Source organism: Trichoderma asperellum, chromosome 4 (genome assembly GCF_020647865.1).
Source record: "Trichoderma asperellum chromosome 4, complete sequence".
Taxonomy (NCBI): Eukaryota; Fungi; Ascomycota; class Sordariomycetes; order Hypocreales; family Hypocreaceae; genus Trichoderma; species Trichoderma asperellum.
The window spans coordinates 2,525,470-2,539,646 of NC_089418.1; the positions used below are offsets into that span (position 1 = coordinate 2,525,470).

General features: G+C 48.8%; 5 protein-coding genes across 5 annotated transcripts; 3 read left to right on the top strand and 2 right to left on the bottom strand.

Moving 5' to 3' along the window:
• The first annotated feature begins 43 nt into the window (after nucleotides 1-43).
• Nucleotides 44-1,576, top strand: RPL9B (60S ribosomal protein uL6). The gene is made up of 4 exons (XM_024908840.2): nucleotides 44-186; nucleotides 437-484; nucleotides 587-1,020; nucleotides 1,155-1,576. The coding sequence occupies exons 1-4, from the start codon at nucleotides 141-143 to the stop codon at nucleotides 1,206-1,208; spliced, it is 582 nt and encodes a 193-aa protein (XP_024756570.1). The 5' UTR covers nucleotides 44-140; the 3' UTR covers nucleotides 1,209-1,576.
• Nucleotides 1,577-1,675: 99 nt separating this feature from the next.
• TrAFT101_007245 (uncharacterized protein) lies at nucleotides 1,676-3,704 on the bottom strand. Its single transcript, XM_024902108.2, has 2 exons — nucleotides 2,346-3,704; nucleotides 1,676-2,251 (listed from the first exon to the last, which is right to left on the bottom strand). Exons 1-2 carry the CDS (start codon nucleotides 3,403-3,405, stop codon nucleotides 2,151-2,153), a joined length of 1,161 nt encoding a protein of 386 aa, XP_024756569.1. The 5' UTR covers nucleotides 3,406-3,704; the 3' UTR covers nucleotides 1,676-2,150.
• A 1,752-nt stretch (nucleotides 3,705-5,456) lies between these two features.
• TrAFT101_007246 (uncharacterized protein) lies at nucleotides 5,457-7,733 on the top strand. The gene is made up of 3 exons (XM_024902792.2): nucleotides 5,457-6,043; nucleotides 6,246-6,765; nucleotides 6,841-7,733. Exons 1-3 carry the CDS (start codon nucleotides 5,746-5,748, stop codon nucleotides 7,454-7,456), a joined length of 1,434 nt encoding a protein of 477 aa, XP_024756567.1. The 5' UTR covers nucleotides 5,457-5,745; the 3' UTR covers nucleotides 7,457-7,733.
• Nucleotides 7,734-7,975: 242 nt separating this feature from the next.
• On the top strand, nucleotides 7,976-9,710 carry TrAFT101_007247 (uncharacterized protein). Its single transcript, XM_024908838.2, has one exon. It carries the CDS (start codon nucleotides 8,126-8,128, stop codon nucleotides 9,425-9,427), a length of 1,302 nt encoding a protein of 433 aa, XP_024756566.2. The 5' UTR covers nucleotides 7,976-8,125; the 3' UTR covers nucleotides 9,428-9,710.
• An 801-nt stretch (nucleotides 9,711-10,511) lies between these two features.
• On the bottom strand, nucleotides 10,512-11,380 carry TrAFT101_007248 (uncharacterized protein). The gene has a single exon (XM_024911078.2). It carries the CDS (start codon nucleotides 11,246-11,248, stop codon nucleotides 10,691-10,693), a length of 558 nt encoding a protein of 185 aa, XP_024756565.2. The 5' UTR covers nucleotides 11,249-11,380; the 3' UTR covers nucleotides 10,512-10,690.
• Between the last annotated feature and the right edge of the window lie 2,797 nt (nucleotides 11,381-14,177).

A 14,177-nucleotide genomic window follows, 5' to 3' on the forward strand; every position in this document is an offset into this window, starting at 1 on the left:
GGCTGCACAAGACTTTGCGCTCACGTGGAGCGAGCCCTAGAACTTTTCTTGCCCACACGATTTCGCCAAACAATTCGTGATCGCGGACGGACGACTCCAGATACCCTCAACGCCCCGACAATCCCCAAGTCACCGCAGCCATGAGGTACATTCACTCCCAGGAGATTCTGGAAATTCCAGAGGGCGGTAAGTTTTCTTTTTTCGATTTCATTTGAATTGCAGATCCGATCGATTGCGCCGGAGGAATTGTGTCTTTGCTGGGCTGGGAAAGAAAGAGATGGGATGTATTCACGATCTCTTGGGGGATGTGCATATGGCAACGGGAATCAACGGCCGCAATGGGAAGAGAAGAAAAGGGAAATTTGGATAAATCGATTGGAAAATTTGCACTTCCAAGGATCATGAAGCTGACATGGAATTTTTTTTCTACGAATAGTCAAGGTCAGCATCAAGACCCGTATCGTCACTGTCGAGGGTCCCCGAGGTACGAAACACCATCCGCCAATCGCTCTTCAAGACAAACTCTTGAACGGCAGATTCGACAACTCAGCAGGAAAGCGAAAATTCTAACATTGGAGGATTATAGGCAAGCTCACCAAGAACCTCGGTCACTTGGCTGTCAACTTCGGTCACCCCAAGAAGAACACCATCTCTATCGAGATCCACCACGGCAACCGTAAAAATGTTGCCACCCTCCGCACCGTCCGATCCATCATCGAGAACCTGATCACCGGTGTCACCAAGGGCTTCAAGTACAAGATGCGATACGTCTATGCCCATTTCCCCATCAACGTCAACCTGGAGAAGAACAAGGAGTCTGGTCTGTTCGAGGTCGAGATCCGAAACTTCATTGGCGAGAAGATTGTCCGACGAGTTACCATGCACGAGGGTGTCGATGTCGAGATCTCCAAGGCCCAGAAGGATGAGCTTATCCTGACCGGCAACTCACTCGAGAACGTCTCCCAGAGCGCCGCAGATATCCAGCAGATCTGCCGGGTGCGCAACAAGGATATCAGAAAGGTAAGGAATTCTATTCTTTTACCTCGTTTTGGTGCACTCGCCATTGGAGCTGTTATGGTGGAATGGAAAATATCTATATCTTCTATGCACCCGCATCCTAAATATGGATTAATGCTGACTTTTGCTCAATCTAGTTCTTGGACGGTCTGTACGTCTCCGAGAAGGGCAACGTCGTGGAGGAGGCCTAAGTGTACCAAACAAGGATCTTTGTTTCTTTTGCGTTTCTGGGACTCCGGAGTGGCGAAGGTTCATCATTGCATGTCACGTAGCACGGGGCTACTTTTTTTTAAAACAAAAAAATTAAAAGTAAAGTGAAAGCGATGACCACTTCTTTTTTTATCTCTCTTCACTGTAGTTCTACCATAACATGCATATGCGACCTATTGCCGCACTTATGAACTGGGAATGAAATATCATCATCCTTGGTTGGGGAGAGGATACAGTCGTCGAGAAGAGTGAATCTAGCAGATGAACCATGGCACTGATGTTTCACACTGATGAAACCTCGTGTGTCAGCCCTAATGATAGAAATGAAGTCACATATTCTTGCATCTCACTTGAAAGAAGCCACAATCAGATTTTGCACAGCTGAATTTTTCCTTTGTTTCAATTTTCAATTTTTATTTTAACTATATTCATACATTATTACATGGACGTCAAAATCGAGCACACAGCAATTTTGAGTGTCAAAAGTCATCTTATATTCATTTCATCTTGGTCTTTCATAGTATGTACTTTTCATGCTTCATCATCATCACTCTCTCCACCGCCTTTTTTTTTCTTGTCTCCTCATTTCTTTCATTTCTCTCATGCCTTCATTTCAAAGTATATTCCACGTAAAATAGCAAAACTCATAAAATAGCAAAGAAAAACCGACAGGTATATATGGGCAAAGGGATGCCACATAACAAGTCGCCTTCCTGCGCCGCAAACGCCATATATATGACCGTTGTAGATAAGGAAAGGAGGGAAGAATAATTAGGGGCATAAAAAAAGGGAGCAAGGCCCAGTTTCAAACTGTATGGTCGTTTGCCTGATGAATATGTTCATGTCGAACAAGCAACAGCATTAATACTGATAGGCGTCGTGAGGCTCATGTACAAAACGTCGCAGCCAGAAGAGCGGCAAGACTATGGCCGCTTGGCGTATCGCTGTGATTGTGATCGTCCGCCCCGACTGGATCTGCTGCGGCGACTGCGCGATCTTTGTTGACCGTTGCTAGAGCTGGCAGCTAAAACGAAAAAGGAAAAAAAAAAAAAAAGCATTAGCAAAATGTTTCATATTCACAGGGAAGAAAAATAAAAGAAGAAAAAAAAGAAACGTACTGTTGCTTTGAGTATAGTCCGAGTAGCTGTAGTAAGAATTGCTGTACCGCGAAGGCGACTTGCGAGAGTTCGGCCGCTTATCCTTCTTAAGGTTAAGCAGCGTGAAGAGAGTCGCAGCCACGGCTCCAATTCCAAGCCACTTCCAGCAACCTCCACTGCTGCTCTTCCTCTTCTCACGGCGATCCGTGACGACGGTAGAGGTGCCCGGACGGCTGCTGCCGCCAAACCAGCCGCCGTGGCGATCACGACGAGAGTAGGCTGAGGCTGAGGCTGCGCGGCTGCCGCCCTTGGAGTAGCGCTCCTCGACGATTTCCTCTTCGCGGACGCTGCTGTCGTTGGATCGTCTCTTGCCGAAGATCGCAGCCCATAGGCCGCGGGCGATGCAGCAGAAGCAGAGCAGCAGCAGCAGAGCTACACCGACGAGAGTTCCAATCACAATGCCGGCAATGGCGCCAGGGCTGAGGCCGTTGCCGTTGGTGGTTTTGCTGCCGGCGCCAATGGCCTCTCCATCGCCGGTGGCGGTTGCAGATGCCCCCGTGTTAGTGCCCGTCTGAATGCTGGTGATGGTCGTAGTTCCGGTGACTCGATAGGGGGCCGAGTATTGGGTCGTGGTATGGCCATCGGAGACGACCACCACCGGCGTGGGCTCAGCGTAGCCAGGCTTGGCCGAGCACTGGCCTTGGAAAGCACAGGTCTGCCATCCGGCGCAGCAAATGGGGCCACAGGCCGCCTGTTGAGAGTCCTGCGGCACGCAATTGACGCCGGCGGTGGGCGTTGGCACAGGCGCCCAGTGGGTGAAGTAGGTGGTGGTGAAGGTCCTCGTCTCGGTCCAGGTGCTCGTGTATGCGCCGTATCCCCCCAGACAGGTGGCGACGTTTCCGCTCAGCGTGGTGCACAGCTCAGTGCTGTCGCAGCAGTACTGGCTGTCTGAGCCGCAGGGCGTGCCGTCGCAGCCATCGCGTTGGAAGAGATAGGCGTAGCCCAAGTCGCTCTGGTCGTTTCTTAATGGGCCGGCGGACACAATGGCCGCCGTGGCCAGCAGCGCGATGAGGGGGCGCATGGTGAGGCGCGGAGTCGCTCCTCGGAGGCGGATTCGAGCTGGAGAAGAAGCGATTCGTGTGTGTCTCAGAGAAGGAGAAAGAGAGCCGGCTGGAATGTGAGAAAAGCCAGGACAGTCACAAGCAATGGGTGAGATCGGCCCAATGAATTAGCCCTTGTAATGGCGGTGTTCTCTGAGATGGAGGCGCTGATCCGCGCGGCGATGAAGAAGATAAGAAAAGAGGCGCCGTTACACTGACAATGGCGTTCTTTTTTTTTATCAACCTTGCATAAGACCAAAGTCAAAAAAAGGGAGACCCGGGAGAAAGAAGAATGGGAGCTGCAGCTGGCGGTCTCGGCGCTGCACGATGACTTTTATCGGCTGTAAAAGCTGTCAATCCCCAACCTCCCACTTACACCCACACCACGCTGCAATCCCAGCCCCTCTATTTTGACCGACTCGACAAAGGCCCGCGACTTGGGTTATCTCGTCATGCAGCCCGGATGAGGTACCTAGTGCACATACCCACCACACCTTTTATTCTAGCTGGATAGGTATTTTCTCTAGTTGCTGCTATGGGCTGGGTATACAGGAATCTGGCTGCGTTTACGAGCTGTGGGCATGTCACTCTCACACACACCTTTTCTGCTTCTGACAGGCACCGTTGAAACGGGCCGCAAGCCGCGGTCAAGCAGGAAAAAAGAAGGAAAGAAAGAAATGCGGGCAGTTGGATGGTGCAATCGGCTGCGGGCAGCTTGGCTACATGTGCTTTGTGCTACTGTAGCAGTGCTATCTGAGAGCGGGAGGGTACCTGACATGGGAAAAATACAGGCAAAATGTGTGTTGGAGAGCGGGAGCGAGGCTAATGCGCTCTAGCTGGTAGCACTCTGGTGGGAGGCAAAAACAAGTTCCACGCCAAAAAAAAAAAAAAAAGAGAACAAAGAAGAAAGAAGAATTTTGAGCCCCTGACTAGAACTAGGAAGCGATGCAAGATGCAGCAAGGGCCGCTCGGACCGAAATCTGACTTCTGAGTCTCTGGTGTCTGACTGTTGCCTCAACAGCTGTGAAGGCGGCCACAGAGAAGAAAAATGGCAGAAACAACAAGGTCTCACAGAGCACATGGAGCAGCCAAGCCAAATACTCAGCAATACGTAGTACAAGCGAGTCAATACAAGCTGCTGCTCTGGTACCTACTAGGCAGCTTAGCAAGTTGCACGGAGTGGCAGATGCCCCGGGGGCGATGGATGAGCTGGCAGTCTGTCGGTTTCCATCAAACTTCCTCATTGGGCCGCTGCACGATTTGGCAGCCTCTGATGGGCTGGAAAGGCGAAGCGAACCTGGGACCGGGGACTGGCCTGGCCTTGTTCCGCCTGACCCGTGTTGCGCCTGAGATGATGGACCGATCGCTCTGTTTTCCCACAATTCCTTCTGTAATCCATGGCGGCTGCTGCATGTCGACCGCCTCGTCCGTCGGCGCGGTGCTAGACTGCATAGCTGCATGCGTGTATGAGACTGTGCGTAATGGCGTCTCGATGGAAAATGCTAGTTCTATCTCTAGTATGCAGATATTTAGCGCTACGAGTAAGGAGAAAAGAGAGCATAGGCCACAGAGATTTACATGTGAGTTGATTGGAAAGGCTTCTTCCTACTTGCGCTTTCAATTCAGAGTGTAGGGTGGCCATTTGCAAAGAGCATCTCGGAGCCTACAAAGTGCTCCGGGAGAAGCATCTGGGAAAGACGGCACATCCACCGGCTTCAGTTTTCCGCAAGTGAGCTTTGCCAGTAACTATTATTCATAATCTCTCTTTTACTGTTTTTGATCCAGTCACCGATTGATGAGCAAGCAACTGAACGCGGAATATAACATGTGAGTAGAGAAAGTCATATACACCGCCGCCACTGTCATTGACGCTGTGAAATGTGCCCCTCCGCCTGAAAAAGAGAGAAGAGTGGCTGGTGGGGTGGCTTGCCTAGCCTGGAAGCTGGAAGCTGCGGCTTGGAGCTCTGCTGCGGTCCCTGATCTGTGGCCGAACGCCGGATAAACTGTGCCAAAAAAGGTGGGGTGCAAACATCATGGGAGCTTCCACTGCAGAGCAGAGCAGAGCTGCGCCATACAGTGACACTCTTCCTCTCCAGCTTCACCTAATTTTGCATCTTCAGCCTCGCTCAGCCTGCTGGATGCTGGTGGGCTGCTATCGCCTCTTCAATTGATTTCGCCCTTTTCTCTTCCACCTCTCTTGGCTTCTCTATATCCATCTATTATTTAATATCCCCCTCGTCGCCCGTCCCGTATTCCGCGCGTCGCAGCCTTGCTCCATCGTCATCTCGCATCCATCCCGTCCCCGACCGCACCTCGCCGCCATGTCTCTCGATCCACCAACCTATCTGGCCTCGCTGCAGAGCAATATTCGCCAGCGCCCGATTCCCTGGGACGGCGCTGTCAGAGCGGGAAGCCTCACGGAGGACCAATATGCCAAGATCCGCGCCGTCGACAAGGCGAAGAAGCCCGAGCAGAGGAAGGAGATTGTGACGGCAGACCTCGACGGATATCGACTGCTGTTTGTGGGCGGCAATGGCAGCCCCAGCGTGTTGGAGAAGGCAGGAAAGAATGCCAACCTCGTCCAGTATATATTGGTTCTGCTAGCCGATCTGCTCGACGGTAAGTCAAACTCTTGGCTCCACGCGGCATCAAATAGTATTCAATGGTCAACAAGCAGCATCAACACAGCCGCGTACACTGATGCACTGCTACTCCACCCCAAACATAAATTTATAATTGTTGATGCACTTCTTATACTTCATCATTCTCTTTTCGTTTCATCTTTAGAGCTACCACTGACGGGTTCTGTCATCGCAAATAGCCGTACCGCTGCTCGCCAAAGCACTCTTAAAGTCTCCTGAGCCATACCAGCATTTCTTACCACTCTTCCGCGCCCACTCCAACGAAGACCCAATCCCGCTGCTTACCGCGCATGCTTTGTCGAACCTCATGGCTCTGGCGCAGGATGATTCTCGAGCCACTGTCCTCTCGCTTCCCCTGATCTTTACCTACCTGTCCGGCCTGGCTCAGAGCTCCGATGCTGGCTTGCAGGATTTTGCTGTGCAAGAGTACTCATCCTTGCTGTTCGGACACGTTCCCCGGGTACACTTTTGGAAGCAGCACAGCGAGACTGTTGCGCCACTCATCAGCATCCTCCGAGCTGCTGCCGGTGTTGGCAATGGAGGCGACTCATCAGCTAGTCTCTGGAGCGGCACTGCCAGCATGCGCGGCTTTGAGGGCTCATTGAGCGGAGGCGTTGGTCTGCAGCTTTTATACCATGTTCTCATGGTCTTGTGGCAGCTGAGCTTTGAATCAGAGGAGATTGGAGATGAGTTGAACGAGTAAGCATCTTGCGATTTATAAGCCTGCATCTGAGCTGTCCATGTTTTGGCACTTTTCACTGACCATGATCATAGCGAATACGATATTATCCTTTTGTATACTCACCTTCTTCGACTATCACCCAAGGAAAAGACGACTCGATTAATTCTGTCTACTCTATACAATCTGCTCGAGAAGAACCAGAAGACGCTTCTCCCTACTGCTGTTCTCGCCCGTCTGCCTGCATTGCTAGAGAATCTCAGTGGCCGTCATCTCACCGACCCTGACTTGCTTGAGGATCTTCAGAACTTGAAGGAGCTACTTGATGAATACACCAAGACGAAGACTACGTTTGACGAGTACGTGGCGGAAGTCCACTCTGGTCACCTCCGCTGGTCACCGCCTCATCGCAGCACCATCTTTTGGGCAGAAAACGCAAGAAAAATTCTCGAGTATCAGAACGGCGAGGTCCCTCGAAAGCTGGCCGAAATTATGCAGAAGCCCTGGGATAATGACAAGCAGGTTCTGGCGATTGCATGCAACGACATCGGGTGCCTGGTAAAAGAGGTACCCGAGAAGCGATCACAACTGGAGAAAATTGGCCTGAAGAGACGGATTATGGAGCTCATGGCATCAGACGATGAAAACATTCGATGGGAAAGTCTGCGTGCTTTGGGAGGCTGGCTAAAGTACAGCTTTGAATCAAACTAATGGATGGGCGATCATGACTGACCGGACCATGCTAATCATTTTATTGAGTCCGTCTTGGCGGCAGAAGCGACTGTATTCACCTAGAACTGGGGAGGAGCTCGACTTGTTCTTTTATTCTTGTTATTTGTTATTTGGATGCCTCTGTAAGGAGTAGACGCAGTATCATTTGGGGCATCGCTTGCAATTGGTATGACTATGTACCTACCGAGCCGAGCCTGGGAATTAGTTAGACCCTGGCTCTGACTGTGTATGACAATAAAGACGCAGAATTCTTGAAAAAAAGGCATGTCTCTGGTTACTGTGAATAAGATTGAGAAAGCTGCGGCAAACACCTTGTCACGGTGCGTTGTTTGCAATTCGGTTAAACGTTATAGCGATTATAGCGACTATAGAACCCCGGATGGAAGGCTTTTGCTTCGATATCGGAGTGCGGATCTGCATTGGCGCTGCAATCCGCAGCTACCCGAATTGGCCCCACCATCACAATCAAAGTCTATTACCCAATTGATACTTATCGAAGCTCAACGCTCCGACGATTTTAGCATTTGGCCTCTTTATCTTTTCTCCTTTCTCTCCATTTCCTTTCGATACCTTCCTCAATCTCCACTCTTGCTTGTTCTTCTTTCTGTCTTTATTCATATTCGCTTTTTAGCGGCCAATCAAACCACCATGAAGAGCTTCACCAGACTTGCCCGGGTCACGCCCCGCGTCAAGACCTCGCTCTCTGCTGGCCGGCTAACTGCCGCTGGAAGCATCCGATGCGCCTCTAATGCATCCAGCGGAGAGGAGCTCAAGAAGACGCCGTTGTACGACTTCCATGTTGCCAATGGCGCCAAGATGGTGCCTTTTGCGGGATACTCCATGCCCGTCCAGTACTCATCACTGTCTCTTGCGGATTCTCACCACTTCACACGGAACCATGCGTCCATCTTTGATGTCAGCCACATGGTTCAGCACATCTTCAAGGGACCCGACGCAGTGGCCTTTTTGGAGAAGGTGACGCCTTCAGCGTGGGGAAATGTGGCCCCCATGAGCGGCAAGCTGACGACTTTTCTGTGGCCCGGCACAGGAGGCATTGTGGATGACACTATTGTGACCAGAATCGGCGAGGACGAGTTCTATGTGGTGACCAATGGAGCGTGTCTTGAAAAGGACACCAAGTACATCGATGAGCAGCTGGGCAAGTTTGGCGGCAACGTTCAGTGGACGAGGCTGGATGGCTCAGGGCTGATTGCCCTGCAGGGCCCTCAGGCGGCTGAGATTCTGAGCGAGGTCCTCGCTACTGATATCAACCTGAAGGAGTTCTACTTTGGAAACACTGTCAAGGCTGAGCTCAAGCTTGCGGATGGCAGCAAGACTCACCCGGTCCTGATCAGCCGTGGTGGCTATACCGGAGAGGACGGTTTCGAGATTTCCTTCAACGGCAAGCTGTACCCTGCTTTTGAGAGCACCGTCAAGGCTGTCGAGTCTCTCATGAAGACCGGTGGTCCCGAGCGTCTGCAGATGGCTGGTCTCGGAGCCCGTGACTCTCTCCGTCTCGAGGCGGGCATGTGCCTCTACGGCCACGATCTGGATGACACTACCACCCCTGTCGAGGCAGGTCTCAGCTGGATCATCTCCCCGGAGCGCCGCAAGGCTGGTGGATTCCACGGTGCCGAGGTCATTCTCCCTCAGCTCACACCCAAGTCCAAGGGCGGCGCTGGTGTCGAGAGACGACGGGTCGGCTTTGTCGTCCAGGGAGCGCCTGCTCGAGAGGGCGCCGAGATTCAGAAGGATGGAGAGACCATCGGTACGATTACCAGCGGTGTTCCCAGCCCGACTCTCGGAAAGAACATTGCCATGGGATACATCAAGGATGGCCAGCACAAGTCCGGCACGGAGGTGGACGTCGTTGTCCGCGGTCGCAAGAGGGCTGCTGTTGTGACGAAGATGCCTTTTACTCCTGCCAAGTACTGGAAGGCTCCTGCTTAAGCTGTTGATTTCATTATAGTTACCTAAAGTTTTTTTTTTTTTCGTGGGTTTTGTATTTTTGGGAACGGTACGGGAGCGGTTTTATTTTGGGCTACTTAACGTTTGTGCATTGGAAGAAAGAATATGGAAACTTCAACGTGTTTCATGGTCGGATTTGTAAAAACAGAAAAGCAAAGAAGTCATTCCGGAGAAAAGAACATGTTGGATGCTGGAATTTTGTAATTCACGGTGGCATCTGCTAAACTGGACGTAGATGCTTGTAGATAAAAAAAACATTCATGAATGGGGTCTGGTAATTTTGTGTTTGTTCTTCTTTGAATTACTGAGTAAGATGCCCTTGGATAGGATTGCCAGCTTCATCTTTCAGCTGGAGGGGTGGTCGCGCCTCTGGGAAACAGGCTAGAAGCTTTCAGATTTTTGGTGCCTAGTATTGAGGAGAGTCGTTGAGAGTTGGCGATATTGATATGCATGCTCCTATCTATTGAGCAGAAAATTTATTTGCATTTTGCCTCTCGGTATGGAGAGAGGGTGTAGATAGAGGTAGATCTATATGGAAGTGTCAAGTGCAAAACGATATAGCTGCTAGGGAGAGTAGATAGAATAAGTGGATGTATATTTACACTGAAATTGAAGTAATTCGATAGCGTTTACTATATAAATCCTACATGTCTTCACCAATAGTTTCTTTCTATTGCTACATCTCCATTTCCTCAAGTTGTGTCATTGGTACTGTTTTTCTCATTATACATATTATACAACCCTTGCCTGGATGTTGCTTTATTGATCCTTCTATCCATCTGAGGTTTGAATGATTTGTTGTTTTGTTCAAATCACGATTTCCCCTCTAATAATAGCGAATTGCAGCTGCATCTGCACCCGTCAAACGCCGTGGCTCAGCTGTAGATGCCTAATATGTACGTCATGATATGTTGTCTTCGGGCGCTGATTCTGGCTGTGCTAATGCCAACTGCCAGTTTAAGATTCTCTTTTGGGAAATTTTACAGCATTTTTAACCCACTCGGATGTCTTGAGTTCTCAGAAAGCTTTGAAAAATAGAAGCAACAGCGTGATACTTCTTTTAGGGGGGGGAATTACTACCAATATAATAACTTCATTTGTTACAAAATAAAACGCCATTGCTATGAGTTCATATACCTATGTACCTCTATTCCAACTCCTATTTCCAAAATGCCTTGATACCCATTGATACATGTACCTTACTCCTCGCGATGCTGATGAACGCTGAACATCACAAACAAATGCCTATAGCCTTTCCGACTCTTGGTTGCTGGCTAATGTCTCTACATCAGCAACTAGTGCAGCGATATCCGCGATGCTTCTGTTAAAACGATCTCTCTTGTAGATGACCCATTGCATTATGCCGATGGCTTTGGCTGTCTGGAGCCTGCGCTTTTCAAGGAATGCCAGGGCTCGGAGCCGTGCTGGTTGTTCGCCTAGTGGGGGATCGCCACCGCCGCTGCCAGCGTCAGCGGCGCCACTACTACTAGCAGTAGTGCTGGCGGCGAGTTCGGCCCTCATCTTTGTAGCGTCCCTCTGAGCTTTGAAGAGAGTCTGTTGAACAGCGGCGAGAATCTCTGCCAAAGATCTTTCGTTGTCTTGTATTGTTGTACCGTTGTTGCCCTCTGCCGCATTACCGAGAGTACTCAAAGTCTCGATCTGGCGGGAAAGGCGTACTTGGAGAATGTCAAGCCTTAGCTGGTGTCTTTCGAATTCATCTTCGAACTCTCTAGCTCTTTGCGCATGGACCAAAAGATGAAATAGAACATGAGGTATGTTAGCTGTATTACCTACAGCCTCCATTACTGAGTAATAGTAACAAAAACTTATAATATAGAGCTCAGATAATAAAAGAATGACCTTGTTGCAGAGGATAAGTTTACATTTTGCGGATGGTTTTCATAAGAGGGCGTCGAAAATATGAGGGCGTCGAAAGAGGGTCGGAGGCATGGGTGGTTCTCGACTTACTTGATACAGTATTAAGTACGCCATTTTCACCTGCGCTCCCGCAGGTCGGCTGTACCAGGTACTATGAGGCAGAGTCGAGCCATGGCGTCCGGCCGGCGGGTTCCACAGCAACGTCTCGGGGCCGGTGGCTTGCATCATGGGTGTACTACCCCTACCGACACTGGGCACTTTTCAATACAGTAGCCACTGGGTACAGCATGAAATGGCGCTAGTTAAGATATACATAGACCTACTATTTGTTTACATATTAATGTAAAGTACTTTTTAGCAGAAAACTATTTATAGCTTATACTTATTACTTAAGTATTATAATATATAATATATAGTTATACGCATTATATAATTTAAATATTTTTTCCTTATATATAATATTTAAATTATAATATTTAATATTTTATTATATATATATATATATATAAGTATAATTATATTTTAATAAATTAATATATAAAATCTTAAAAGTAGATTATACAGCAAGGTTAATTATCGCAGCGTTATACCTTTAAGCCTTTTCCGCACTCCACCCAGTGGCTATAATCGAAATGCCTGGAGTCGGTGTTGGTGGTTGTCATTGGTGCGTGCAGTGGGATGCACTTAGTTTTAATCCTTGTCAGGCATTGGAAATTATATAGTCTAGCTATAATAGAAAAGCATTTCAACGCCGCTTTTTAGAATAATGCGCTAAAATATTACAGCGCTCAACCGGCTATAATATAGCGCATATATCACTATATTATAGTGGTGTATAACTAAATTATAGTGAATTTACATTGCGGCTTAAAAACAGCGCTGCTTATCCTGCCCAAAGAGGCTATCCCATTTCCAGCACACGACAAGGATTGAAAACTAAGTGCATCCCACAGTAGGTAGCAGACCCTACTGAGACCCTGAAGCTTTCACGCTGCCGCAACAGCTTGTGGATGGCGCTACGTCCTTCGGGGCAGTGGGAGTGGGTCTAGACAGAGCGGACGATGGGGCCCCGATATAATTCGAAGGATAAACACCTTGAGCTCTTGAAAGGTTTTAGTTACATGGTTGTAAAAGTATTATATTCCTTGGGGAAATTGTATATAAGAATTTCTTGGACAGAAGCCTAAACTCTATAAGAAAAGAAAGTACCGTTACTGTAGATGCCTACCTAGTATTGTGTCTAGTGTACCTTGATTTAAATCCCCTCTTCGTAAACACCTCGCTATCATCTTATGCTCGATTCCAGTCATGTTGTTGGATGCTCTTCACACAGAAGCCTATAACTCTCCTAGCGTCGACTCCCGGATATTCCCTCCAGATTAGCAACCAGCGCATTGATTTCTGTAATGCTCCTGTAACTGCGGTCTCTCATGTAGATGACACACTGCACTCTGCCGGTTGCTTTCGCTGCCCTTATGTTGGCGGCATCCTGCTCAGCCTTGGAGAGGGCGTGTTGTACATCGGCGATAATCTGTGCCAACAATCTCTCTTGTTCTTTAGGTATTTTGTCACTGTCTCGTATGGCTTTTGCATCGTTGATTGTCCTTATAGCCTCGAGACGTTGATTGTCCTTAGTTTCAGCCGATGTCTTTCGAATTCAGTTTCAAATTCTATGGCTTTTTTTGTTTCGCGGACTAGAACATGAACAACGGCGTGGGATGTACTAGCTGTATTACCTACAGCCTCCATTACTAAGTGCAAAAGTATTCATATGGGAACGTTTGAGGCCTATAATGTAGCATACGACTTTGCTTTATATAATGTGACCCCATAACTCTTGCACTGGGTTCGTCAATCTGGAAATTTGGAGGGGCGTGAGGTTGGAAATGGCGGCAGCTTGGGCACCCCGGCTAGCGCAGCGGATGCAATGCGTCGTACTCGCTATTACCCCAAGAACTGATCAAGAATAAGAGGCTCGCACGCCCAAAATCCAGGGGGAAGGGAGTCAACTGTACATGCATGCAATTAGTGACGTACCCTTCTTAAGTTCCATCAAGCTCCATGAACAAACTCAGCCACCCAACTTGCCGTGAAGACAGGGACGGCTTAAAAAGTATCCCTTACCCTGAACTGTCGGGCTGTGGAATCCACTTGCTTTTGGGTAAAGGTACATAGACAGGGTACGGTAGGTTAGGAGCGCTAGAGAACGCTGGACATCTCCAGGGCTAGAGGCAATCGACGGCACCTCTTGCAGCTACCGGTGAGAGTGAGTTGGGTTGTAACTTTGGGATACCCCATCTCCACCATCAGGATATATATCGCATCCAAACTAATAGCACGTATTGCCACGAAATGATGTCGTATGATGCATCCTCTGCGAGCCTTCGAATTGTTGTCGCTGGTGTTGTCCTGCGGGACGTTGTGACTTCCGTAATTCCCATCATTATTCATGCTTAAGTAAACAATGCGAGATAATGTTAGTATACCTGACCTGGTCCACTGTGAATTTTAAATAGACCCAGGCTTTCAAGGCCTAGTCGATCAGAAGTTTAAAGTTCCGACGCAGGAGCCAAAAGAGAATATCTGGCACTCTGAAAGACCCTGTGAAATCTCTTGCTTGACGCAGAAGCATACAATATTCTTCAACCAAACTACACAAGACTTATAAGAGAGGAGGAGGTTTATGAAGATAGATATTGTAAATATGCGGCAATTTTGGCCAGGAGCTTCTCAGATCCTTAGTATGTCCTGATCGAAAGAATAAGTCTGTAGAGGCCGGTATTTTAGATAAGTTGAGTGAAGAGCTTGATTTGATACTAGCAAGTCATCATGACAGTACGAGCAGCTGCCCCCG

Excerpts from the sequence above, each read along its gene's own strand:
- TrAFT101_007246 (XM_024902792.2), top strand. The coding sequence starts at position 5,746 with ATGTCTCTCGATCCACCAACCTATCTGGCCTCGCTGCAGAGCAATATT. Across the intron at positions 6,044-6,245 it reads GCTAGCCGATCTGCTCGACG|CCGTACCGCTGCTCGCCAAA; the intron begins GTAAGTCAAACT and ends CATCGCAAATAG. Across the intron at positions 6,766-6,840 it reads ATTGGAGATGAGTTGAACGA|CGAATACGATATTATCCTTT; the intron begins GTAAGCATCTTG and ends CCATGATCATAG.
- TrAFT101_007245 (XM_024902108.2), bottom strand. The coding sequence starts at position 3,405 with ATGCGCCCCCTCATCGCGCTGCTGGCCACGGCGGCCATTGTGTCCGCC. Across the intron at positions 2,252-2,345 it reads GGACTATACTCAAAGCAACA|CTGCCAGCTCTAGCAACGGT; the intron begins GTACGTTTCTTT and ends TTTTCGTTTTAG.
- TrAFT101_007247 (XM_024908838.2), top strand. The coding sequence starts at position 8,126 with ATGAAGAGCTTCACCAGACTTGCCCGGGTCACGCCCCGCGTCAAGACC.
- RPL9B (XM_024908840.2), top strand. The coding sequence starts at position 141 with ATGAGGTACATTCACTCCCAGGAGATTCTGGAAATTCCAGAGGGCG. Across the intron at positions 187-436 it reads TCTGGAAATTCCAGAGGGCG|TCAAGGTCAGCATCAAGACC; the intron begins GTAAGTTTTCTT and ends TTCTACGAATAG. Across the intron at positions 1,021-1,154 it reads GCAACAAGGATATCAGAAAG|TTCTTGGACGGTCTGTACGT; the intron begins GTAAGGAATTCT and ends TGCTCAATCTAG.
- TrAFT101_007248 (XM_024911078.2), bottom strand. The coding sequence starts at position 11,248 with ATGGAGGCTGTAGGTAATACAGCTAACATACCTCATGTTCTATTTCAT.